This window comes from Eleutherodactylus coqui, chromosome 3 (genome assembly GCF_035609145.1).
Source record: "Eleutherodactylus coqui strain aEleCoq1 chromosome 3, aEleCoq1.hap1, whole genome shotgun sequence".
Classification (NCBI taxonomy): Eukaryota; Metazoa; Chordata; class Amphibia; order Anura; family Eleutherodactylidae; genus Eleutherodactylus; species Eleutherodactylus coqui.
This window is the reverse complement of record NC_089839.1, coordinates 33,122,055-33,133,438: the sequence shown is the minus strand read 5'-3', so window position 1 is coordinate 33,133,438 and position 11,384 is coordinate 33,122,055. Positions and strand designations below refer to the sequence as shown.

The 11,384-nt window shown below is 50.1% G+C and overlaps 1 protein-coding gene across 1 annotated transcript; it reads left to right on the top strand.

Moving 5' to 3' along the window:
• Positions 1 to 123: 123 nt before the first annotated feature.
• Positions 124 to 7,331, top strand: PNO1 (partner of NOB1 homolog). Its single transcript, XM_066595471.1, has 7 exons — positions 124 to 347; positions 1,578 to 1,727; positions 3,378 to 3,461; positions 4,045 to 4,105; positions 4,624 to 4,741; positions 6,051 to 6,121; positions 6,813 to 7,331. Exons 1-7 carry the CDS (start codon positions 186 to 188, stop codon positions 6,878 to 6,880), a joined length of 714 nt encoding a protein of 237 aa, XP_066451568.1. The 5' UTR covers positions 124 to 185; the 3' UTR covers positions 6,881 to 7,331.
• The last annotated feature ends 4,053 nt before the right edge of the window (positions 7,332 to 11,384 follow it).

Below are 11,384 nucleotides of genomic sequence, written 5' to 3'. Positions count from 1 at the left end.
GAATATTAATATATTACTAGACGGGCACGTTTTAGACAGCCCATTTACACCATGTACCGTAGGGCGTCTGTGGGGCTTGTTCTGCTGACGTCATTCTGAAAGTGATCTATTTTTTTCGCTTTATACTTTGGCCCCGCCTCTTTCTTCCCGGATAGTTGCGTGTTACACGTGTTGGAAGGGCCGTAATGATGGACGCGGAGATCGCAGGGGGCTCCGGGGATGGTTTCATCACAGTCCCGACTAGAAAGAGTAGGAAGAGGCGAGCGGCCGCGGAGAGACCCATGGAGACCGGGGAGCAGCCCAGCAAGAGGCCGGATTTCCCACCTATCTCTGGGGACAAGCTGATGGTAGGTACTGATCACGTGACAGCAGCTGTGCAACAGCGTTGCATGCTGTGCTACTTTGTCCTGGAAGGTGGCAGTTGGAGTAGCAGAAGGGCGGAATCCATGGTGGTCGGTTTGGGGCAGTTCTGGTATGAACTGGACTGGTGGGTGCTTATGTACAGGGGGTCATCAGTAGGGCCTGCCCAAAATACCCCTTTAAATGTATTTAAAGGGACGTTCTCGACAGACCGACTGATAACCAATTCTCAGGATAGTTGATCGGCGGAGGGTCTGCCACTTGGAACCACAGCTGATCGCCCGGCCAACTGTCGGTGTAGCGGCCCAGACGCGAGTCGTGGGGGCGGGACAGGCAGTGCCGCAGCCGGCTTCACTCCTATAAAGTACATCCAGCAGTTCAGACCCTGCCTCCCGCTGCTGCACTCACACTAGCCGTTATCATTGCGTAACATACGCGAGGAACAAAAACAAAAGAGGGCAGAGTGTTCTATTTTACCGCGTATTACACATATTGTTTATTGGTGCGTACACAGCGCCGTACATTGTGTATCTGTAGGGTTTATATGCAGCGTCGCTGAGCGGGACATTTAAAATAATTTAAAAGGCTTGCACATGACAGCGTGTGGGGGACACGCCATCGTTCGCAGGCAATAATGGCTGCCGTACGTGGGTCCACACCGCCCTATAGATGCATGAGCTTAACATATGTGGAACGTAGCGCACGTTCCTAAACAACACCGCTATAAACCTGGGTAAACAAATCAGAATCTCCTCAGCAAAAAAAAAATGTATACACATGCACCGAAACACCCTCCTCCGCCCCTCTGCGAGGGAGCGGGAGTTGGCGGCGGCGGCGGAGGAGCCCCTCTGCGAGGGAGCGGGGGTTGGCGGCGGAGCCCCTCTGCGAGGGAGCGGGGGTTGGCGGCGGCGGCGCCCCTCTGCGGGGGGTTGGCGGCGGCGGCGCCCCTCTGCGGGGGGGGGGGGGGCGGCGGAGGAGCCCCTCTGCGGGGGAGCGGGGGTTTGCGGCGGGGGAGGAGCCCCTCTGCGGGGGTTGGCGGCGGAGGAGGAGCCCCTCTGCGGGGGAGTGGGGGCTGGTGGAGGAGCCCTTCTGCGGGGGAGTGGGGGCTGGTGGAGGAGCCCTTCTGCGGGGGAGTGGGGGCTGGTGGAGGAGCCCTTCTGCGTGGGGAGGGGCCTCTCCGCACTCTGATATGACTCCTATGTGACGTGTCTTTACAGGGAGACAGGGATGAGATGAGGAAGATCGCGGTCCCGTCCCACCGGTACTCGCCTCTGAAGGAGAACTGGCTGAAGATCTTCACTCCCATCGTGGAACACTTACAGCTCCAAGTCCGCTTCAACCTCAAAACAAGAAATGTCGAAATAAGGGTAAGACGCGGCGGAGCGGTTGGCGTTTAGTAGCCCCGTTATTTGTATTCAGTTTTCTATTAAATCTGCTGTTTTAGTCCAAAACTCTGCAAATTATTGTCAACACAGAAATGAGAAGTGATTTAGTGTGAAGACGACCGCGAAGGGGCGGATTTCTGAAGCAGTCTGAGAGAAACCGTCCAAGGCCGGCTTCACACGAGCGTCTGTGTATTTGTGCACATATGAGTGCAACGTTTACACAACGAATGGTGTTTTGGGGTTTTTTTTGCGTGTAGATTGACGTATTTTACTGTACTATGTCTGCGGTTAAGCCATGTGCTGTGCGCGGCAAAAGAAAGCGCAGATTTAAATAGCCAGTTAGTCCCGGGTGTGTTTCTGCGCAGTTCCGTGGGGTTTCACGCACCTCCTGGTGTCTTTTGCATATATTTGCACATCCCCCATTGACTTCTATGTGCCTTTTGATGTGCAGGAAAATAGTTATGCTACGTTTTTTTAGCGCCACTAAAATATGGCGGAAAAAGGCGCTTGTGAATGAATCCATTGAAATTAGTGGGTTCCGTTCTCTGTGTATTGCGTGCGCAACTACGCCCGTGTGAATCCGGCCGGAGGACTCGTTCACAGCAGCTTTAGATAGTGCTGAGGTAAAGTGAAAGCTGCTATGAGGAATGAAAGCTGCGCTGTAAGCCGCTTCATAAATCGCCCTGAGTGTCTATAGAACCGTCGCGCGTCTCCACCAAGAGGGCGGCGAGACACGACCAACCAAACAGGCGTTTTACACCGAGCGAATCTCTCGCTAGGAAACCCAAATATTCAATAATTTAGTCATTTCTATCTGGTTCCTTGTGATGACTGACTGAGCAAAGGATTATGGAGCAGATATATGAAAACTGTCTGAACGAAAACCTCTGTTGCCCCTAGCAACCAATCACCATGCAGCTTTCACTTTACCTCAGCGCTATGAGGAATGAAAGCTGTGCTGTGATTGGTTGCTAGGGGCAACAGACAGACTGGGAGAGATTTATGAAACATCACACTAAACTTGTCTCTTCCCCCTAGCAACCAATCACAGCGCAGCTTTCACTTTACCTCAGCGCTACGAGGAATGGCAGACGGGTTTTGTTTGATGGGTTCATAAATAAATGTACTTTCTTTGACGCCATTCACCGCATATCCCGGTAATAAGTCGTGAAATCACGGGCGTGTGAATGAGGCCTAATTTAGAAAAAATCTGCGGCCGCCAACATTACGTACGTGACTCCACCGGATGTAGTCTAGCGGGGTTTACTGAAGGGCCGTGTGTACAGCAATGAGACGAGAACAATTGACGCCCTCAAATACGCGATATGGCAGGAAGCTGCTGCCATCATGGATGCCACATTAGCAGATGTCTTCGCCAATATGCACTCGCGTACAAATCTGCTCGGCAGCGGCTCAGTTCTTCACAATGGCGCAGGCACATAACCGAGCGATGCCACTCCATTCATTTCTATGGGCAGACGGATAGCATGGGTGAAAACTTGAGAAGCGACCTATAACCGGAATACCCCTCAAGTGTTCACGGCGACCCTTTATTTGAAGCTGAGGGCCTCGTTGGAAGTCTCCTTTTTCAAAAACGAGTATTTAAGATGTCCCATTTCTTCCCCCCTCTAGACTTGTAAGCTGACCTCAGACGTCGCTGCGCTATCCAAAGCGGCAGACTTTGTCAAGGCCTTCGTCATGGGCTTCCAAGTGGAGGTAAGATGTCTCTTCGGGGTTTGCTCGTCAGTCTCCGCATGTTGAACCATCGGTGCTTTTTCTTCAAGAGCCACTCGGATGAGACTCGGAGCGTTGGCATCTTGTAGCTCGTAGCCTGCCTGCACACGGGCAAATTTGCATTGCGGCGTACAGAGCGGGCGTCCGCCTCCGGATTTCGCAACAAATGCTGCACGTAACATGCAATGGCGAAACGCGACTTCATCTACACGAGCGTAATGCTGCGATTCTGTGCGGACTCCGCTAGAGTCCGTCCATCCCACGGCCCTTCTACCATGAGCATTGCAGAAGGGTCGTGGGATATGCGTTATTGCCTAGCAGCGGCATGGGTATATCTGTACTGCACATGTGCGGCTGGCACATCCACAGCACAGAAGGCCGCCTGAGCACGAAGACAAATGGCAGGTACTTTAGGGTCACCAGCCGGACACAGGGTTGAATTCCACCTCGGGATATCGCAGATGGAATTTGACCCGTTCGTGTGCAGGTGTCCTTAAAGGACTATATCAGTGGGGGCATAAGACTCGTAACCCTGTATTTTATGTTTTTTTTATGTCTTTTTCAGGATGCATTGGCATTAATTCGACTAGATGATCTTTTCTTAGAATCCTTTGAAGTCACTGATGGTAAGTTATTCTTGTAGAATGGACAATGTAGAGCAGGGTCTCCGAACTCCAGTCCTCCCAGCAGGTCATGACTTGAGGATATCCCGCATCAGTGTGGCGGCCTGGGGCGGGAGGCATCAGTGTGGCGGCCTGGGGCGGGGGAGGCATCGGTGTGGGCGGCCTGGGGCGGGGGAGGCATCGGTGTGGGCGGCCTGGGGCGGGGGAGGCATCGGTGTGGGCGGCCTGGGGCGGGGGAGGCATCGGTGTGGGCGGCCTGGGGCGGGGGAGGCATCGGTGTGGCGGCAGGACAAAAAGATGACCCTGGCTGCTGTATTTAGGATGGATTGGAGAGGGGAGAGTTTAGTGAGGGGATGACCGCTCAATCGCGAGTTTTGCTAATCAAGCCATGAAATCAAGGCATAAAAATGCTCAAATCCTAGAGAACCTACTATCCCTCGGCTCGCTGTCTACCCCATATGCTATGCTGCTCTCAGAAGATACCCCTGTCAGATGTTACATCTCCTTTGTTCTCTCTGCAGTCAAGCCCTTGAAGGGAGACCACCTCTCTCGTGCTATTGGCAGGATAGCTGGAAAAGGAGGGAAGACGAAGTTCACTATTGAAAATGTTACAAAGACGAGGATAGTTCTTGCCGACTCGTAAGTATATGATGCAATTGTCTCACGATACTACACCGCTCAACAGTGCTGGACTGTGAGCACAGGAACCGCTGTAGGACGTTGCGCCCTCATGCAACCTTGGTGGGACCTGTTTAACAGTTTGGTAGCCCAGTGGAGGTCATTTTGTAGGGCCCTGGCAGCGCTACTCTTGTTCCTCCATCCGTAGAAGGTTGATGCTCTCCTACAGACCCTCCCAGCTCACTTCGTCTAATAGCCCGTATCCTGGTATCTGCTTCATGCTCTTGAGACTGTCCTGGGAGACGCCACAAACCTCCTTACTCTGGCACACATGATGTGCCATCTTGGAGGAGCAGGACTACCTGGAGGACCTGGTTGGGCTGCAGGTAGCTCCTCGTGTATCAGTAGTGACGAGGACACCAGCAACTTTCTACACTGGAGACGAATCAGTCAGGAAGGCCAAGGAAAGAGGAAATGTCTCCATTCCTTTTTTGGGTTGTCTTACAGATTGCTATCCCTGAAGTGTACTGTAAGTGACTTGGGGTTACACTGGGATGCTACAGTGTTTCCTTGAGCAATGTATATACTCCCTTGTATATAAGGAGCACACCGCTCCCTTGCAGTGGATGAGATTGAAAGAAATGTAATTCACCCTGTAGGGAGAATCTACAGTGTGGACATTAAAGGACTACTCATCTTTCTCCCACTGTATGTTGTAGTCATGTCCTTGCAGTGCAGCCACCTGTCTGATGCTCATCAGGCACCATCTTGATGTGGAAATTCTTTTATGTCAATCCCATAATGCAACAGCACAGCATTTATCTAGAGGCTTTACCATTTCTGCCCACTGGGGGGACAGTTCAATTCTCATTACCTTCTTTTAAATAATCTGCTGACCATGAATGTACAGACAGGAGGAAGAGCTGTGATCTTCTCTATTACACCTGTGTGATCATCAGCAGTAACTGTGATAGGAAAGCCCGTGTCCCTCTCTAAGCAGTCTCTGTGGTAGGATTCATTTAATGCCATCACGCTAACTGAGACCCTGACTAGTGTGAGAACACACAAACCCAAGTAGATGACGTGACCATCTGAGGGAGAAGGCCAAGTGTTTGACAGGAAGGAGTAACACTGGTTGATATGATACTTATATATGTACTGGGGGGGTTGACTTCTGTGGAACTCGTGCAGATTTTGATGTTCATTGGCAGCGGATTTTCCACTGCATAAATCCCCCAATGCCGCGCCGACCGGGACTGTTTACATGTGAGGTGGTAAGGTTGTACAAAACCAGTTTACTTTAACACAGACTATTTTTTGTCTTTCATAGCAAAGTCCATATTTTAGGATCCTTTCAAAACATCAAGATGGCAAGAACCGCAATTTGTAACCTCATTCTAGGTAAGTGTAGCTGGCGATTGGTGGAAATAATGGGACCCAAAGCCTATTCTGTAGCAAGAAGTGACTTCCATTGTTTTCATTGGGGAGACCTTTCATGGCGTGCACCTATCACGTGGTTCGATGCTGCCGCCGGCCTCATTGACAACAGTTGCCATGATAAACTTATCGGACCTCGGCGATTACATAGTAGAGGCTGATGACATCACAGAGGGGAGCACTCTCCCTCTGAACCCTTTACATGCCGTGATCCACATAGATCATGGCATGTAAGATGTACATTTTTGCCCTCTGGTGGGAAGGGGTTAAAAGGGTTGTTGGGGAACTTCTACTATTGATGACCTAGCCTCAGAATAGGGTATTAATATTTGATTAAGGGTGCACTGCTTGGGATCCCCGACGTTTAGTTGTTCACCGGACCTGCGGTCAGTGCTGGAAGCAGATAGCGCCATCTGTCTTGCAGTGGCCCAGTTTGGTACTACAGGCACAGCTACAATTGAATTCAATGTGCCTGTAGTACGGACATCGCTATCTGCTTCCAGCACTGACAGCTGGCCCAGTGAACAGCTAACTGACAGGGATCTCCAGTGATGGGCCATTGCCGATCAACTATTGCTGACCTGTCCTGCAGATAGGTCCTAGACACCCACTTTACCAATTATTATCTCAATTTTTTTTTTTTTCATCCCAACAGGTAGCCCACCATCAAAAGTATATGGAAATATACGGGCCGTGGCGAGCAGAGCGGCAGATCGGTTTTAAGGAATCGGCTACTGTTTGGTATAGAGCAAATACCCGCACCCCATGGATGATCCTTATGGCTGCACCCACTTTGGGCAAGATTTGTCTTGAGACGTTCTCTGCTGATGCTTGTGAAGACTCGCAGCCTTATCCAGATTTGATTCGCATTTTAATATGACTTGATCCTAAAATCCTCATCGGGAAATACTTCAAGTAGACGATAATCAACAAGAGAAGAATGAAACTTTACAGTGGTCGGATGAAGCGCGTGCGTCCCAGGGGTTCATGGTTTACGCCAAAGGCTGAGGAGCATTCGAGATGAGAACGCCAAATGCTCCAGATAATGACCCCCGCCGCATTTCCGCATTATGCAAGCGCCTTAGCTCAAAAAAACAAACCATTGGTGAATGGTTTTGCGCTGCAGCGACACGTTGTTGAACGTGAATTACATTAAATTATTTACAGATCTCCATGTTCCCGTGTTATGGATCGTGATGCCACGCGGCCTGCACCATATAGGGTATTGTAGAATCGTCAGCATTCATCTGCTGGTCGTACGCGGACATACACAAGTCCTGGGAGGGCGGTATGTAATTTATGGAGGTGCCGTCTTCTCTGCTTGGGAATGCCCACACCTGTATACGGTGTGAGGCATTAACTAGACTGAGGTTGAGTGTGACAAGGTGAGGGGACATTTACATTCTTTGATCTACAGTGTTAGGCTTCATTCATGCATAAACATGACCATCTGAGCCATTGGTTTCTAATGCATCCGTTCATATGGGTGAGTATATGGCGTGTAAAAACATCGAACCACCAAAAATGGACCACACCTGGCATAAAGATGAGCTGGCGCATATAGTTTGCCCGAAATACAGTGGTGGCAGCTGCTATAGACTCCTATGAGACCGTTGTGTGGGAACACGCAGGCTGCAAACAAACGGCTGTTGATGCCTATAAAGGGTGTGGACAATAAAATGTAAAAAGGCTTATGCTTGTACGGGGATACATTGTAGAAAGCATTACTGCCCACAGGCGCTAATGGAGCAGGAGCCGTGGCATCTGGCTAGAATTGTGCGAAAATGCAAGTGACTCTGGTGGAAATCACATCCATATCCTGCAGGTCAGTGCAGCGTCCCAGAGCATAGGGGAGCAGAAGACCCTCCAGGTGCCCCTGCTGGTCATAGTTATCTAATCTTCCTGGAAAAATTCTAGTTTTGGCTTAGCCCAAATGGGACTGGTGGTGTTGCCGGGAGATACCTGTATGTGAGCAGTTATTTTATACACTAGCAGCACAAAGTTAATTTTTTTTTTTTTAATAAACCCCAAAACAAGTTTACTCAAGCTGTTAACATTAACAGCCTGTACCAGTGGTGGCAAACCTATGGCACGCGTGCCAGAGGTGGCACTCGGAGCCTTCCCAGCTGGCACTCGCCACCATGGGCCGCTCACCACATTAGTAAATACCGCCAGGGGTGCCGCAGCTTCCCTGCTGGTATTCGCTCAGCAGCGCTGCTAGAGGCGCTGATCCCGGCGCACACTGTGATGTCAGTGTGCAGCCAGGATCCTCCTCTGACGTCTCCTACTTGGTTCCGTGAGGCGAGGGGAGGGGAGAGGAGAGGAGAGGCGAAGGCGACCGGCAGCATGTCACATTGTGCTCCTGGGATCAGTGGCAGCAACAGCACCAAGTGGAGGAGGTGGGGGGAGGAATTTGGGTCTCAGAGGGGGGGGGGGGGCGCTATTACTACAGGGGCCACTGTGGGATGTCACTATTACTACTGGCTACTGTGGGGTGACACTATTACCGCTGGGGGGCTGCTGTGGGGTGACACTATTACCGCTGGGGGGGGCCGCTGTGGGGCGACACTATTACCGCTGTGGGGGGCCGCTGTGGGGCGACACTATTACCGCTGGGGGGCGACACTATTACCACTAAAGCTGCTCTGGGGTGGGTCACCCTTACTGCTGGGGCCGCTCTTGGAGGGGGGGGGGGGGGGGGGGTGTCAATATCACTGCTGGGATATGTTTACACGAGGTGGAAATACTGCAGAATGTCCTCAGCGGAAATTTCCGTGGCAAATTCCACAGCATTTCTGCATCCAAAAGCAATCAAAATCTGCACGCTGTCTATTTTTGAAACAGCCCTGTCCTTTTAAGAACGACGGGGGTAAAAATCATACGTCGTGATAAGCCCCGCCCCCTGGCATGTTGGCACTTTACAATAAATAAGTGGGTTTTGGGTTGCAGTTTGGGCTATCGGTCTCTAAAAGGTTCACCATCACTTGCCTATACTGTGTTAGGTCAACATTAGACCAGTGGTGGTCCGCTTCCAGGCACTCCTGCTACACAACAGCCTCTTCATTCTTTACACTGGTTGTTATCAAGCACAACCACCAGTGAGATATTTCCATTTTGCCCCATTCACTTAAAACAATGTTCCTTAAGAATTTGGCAGAGAACCATGAACACAGGTGGACCTTGACTGTCTAGTTAAAGGGGTTGTCTCGCGAAAGCAAGTGGGGTTATACACTTCTGTATGGCCATATTAATGCACTTTGTAATATACATCGTGCATTAAATATGAGCCATACAGAAGTTATTCACTTACCTGCTCCGTTGCTAGCGTCCCCGTCGCCATGGTTCCGTCTAACTTCGGTGTCTTCTTGCTTTTTTAGACGCGCTTGCGCAGATGCATCTTCTCCCTTCAGCTGGTCTTGGAAGCATCGGCGTTTTGGCTCCGCCCCCTTGTACGCATCATCGTGTAGCTCCGCCCCATGACGTGTGCCGGTTCCAGCCGAAGGGAGGAGATGCATCTGCGCAAGCGCGTCTAAAAAAGCAAGAAGACACCGAAGTTAGACGGAACCATGGCGACGGGGACGCTAGCAACGGAGCAGGTAAGTGAATAACTTCTGTATGGCTCATATTTAATGCACGATGTATATTACAAAGTGCATTAATATGGCCATACAGAAGTGTATAGACCCACTTGCTGCCGCGAGACAACCCCTTTAATGTGCTACCGCCAATGTGGCAATATGCTGGCATACTTTTTAACATCTGATACGCTTGAGCTGGTATTTCCCTCCATTCATCCTGCAAAGGCCAGGCAAGTTCTCCTAATGATGGATATGGTTTGTATTTCGTGACATTCCAGTTTGTGCTGAAGATATTAAAGGCACGCCGCTGCAGCCAGTCCAACAGTGGAGCATTCATGTCCTCAAGGCAACAAAACACATTGTCCTGTGGAAAGTATGGCTGACAATACCCAGAAGATTAGGACATTGTCTAGAATGTCAAGGCACAACTCTGTTCTGGTCACTGAAGCCATGCCACAGAATACATCCCCAGATCATAAGGGAACTTCCATGTACCTCTTGGCAGAAGCCGTTTCCCAGGATCCTCCATCTGATGTGAAGATGGAATAGTGCCATTCCCCACTCCATAGATTCTTCCTCCGTTGCTCCTTGCACCACAGGAGATGGGCTGATGTACAATCTTTGCGAGAACTCGACATTTTCAGGATGGGGAAACACCAGCTGAAGTGTAGCAGAGGTTGGATACTCTAGGGCCAAAGGAAACCGCACCACATATACAATACCCTACCGCAAAGAACACATCTTCTTAAAAGGGAAAGTGTCATAAGAAAAGGACCTATTCTATAAATAAAGTTTTTGTATTCTACATTGACACAAAAATGTTTATTACAAAATATCCTAATAGTGTCTGTCCTCTTCTGCACAGGAGCCTTAGCAGTCACACAACATACGAAAAGGGACTCTGGGAGATCGTTAGGTAACACTTAAAGGGGTTGTCTCGCGCCGAAACGGTTTTTTTTTTTTCAATAGGCCCCCCGGTCGGCGCTAGACAAACCCAAGGGATGGGTTAAAAAAAGATATATATATATTACTTACCCGAATCCCCGCTCTGCGACGACTTCCTTCTTCCTTCACCAAGATGGCCGCCGGGATCTTCACCCACAATGCACCGTGGGCTCTGTGCGATCCATTGCCGATTCCAGCCTCCTGATTGGCTGGAATCCGCACACGTGACGGGGCGGAGCTACAATGACAACGCGGGACCAGCTCTCCGGCACGAGCAGCCCCATTCACCAGGCAGAAGACCGTACTGCACAAGCGCGTCTAAAAACACCAGAAGACAGCGAATTTAGACGGAGCCATGGAGACGGGGACGCTAGCAACGGAGCAGGTAAGTGAATAACTTCTGTATGGCTCATATTTAATGCACGATGTATATTACAAAGTGCATTAATATGGCCATACAGAAGTGTATAGACCCACTTGCTGCCGCGAGACAACCCCTTTAAGGCCAGTCACAGAGCATGCTCATTTCAGTATTGCCTGTGATGAGAGCAAAACTGCAGGATTTTTTTTTTTTCTTAAAACCATAAAATAAGAAGGGGGGGGGGGGAGGTAATCTTTTATATAAAACTTGATTGCAAATGGGTCACTTTCTCATGACACATTCCCTTTAAATTATTGGAAGAGGAAGGCCGTTCTAAGAAGAC

Bases quoted from the DNA above. Each gene is read 5' to 3' on its own strand.
- PNO1 (XM_066595471.1), top strand. From the start codon at position 186: ATGATGGACGCGGAGATCGCAGGGGGCTCCGGGGATGGTTTCATCACA. The intron at 1,728-3,377 runs GTAAGACGCGGC...TCCCCCCTCTAG, and splicing joins CAAGAAATGTCGAAATAAGG to ACTTGTAAGCTGACCTCAGA. The intron at 3,462-4,044 runs GTAAGATGTCTC...TGTCTTTTTCAG, and splicing joins TCATGGGCTTCCAAGTGGAG to GATGCATTGGCATTAATTCG.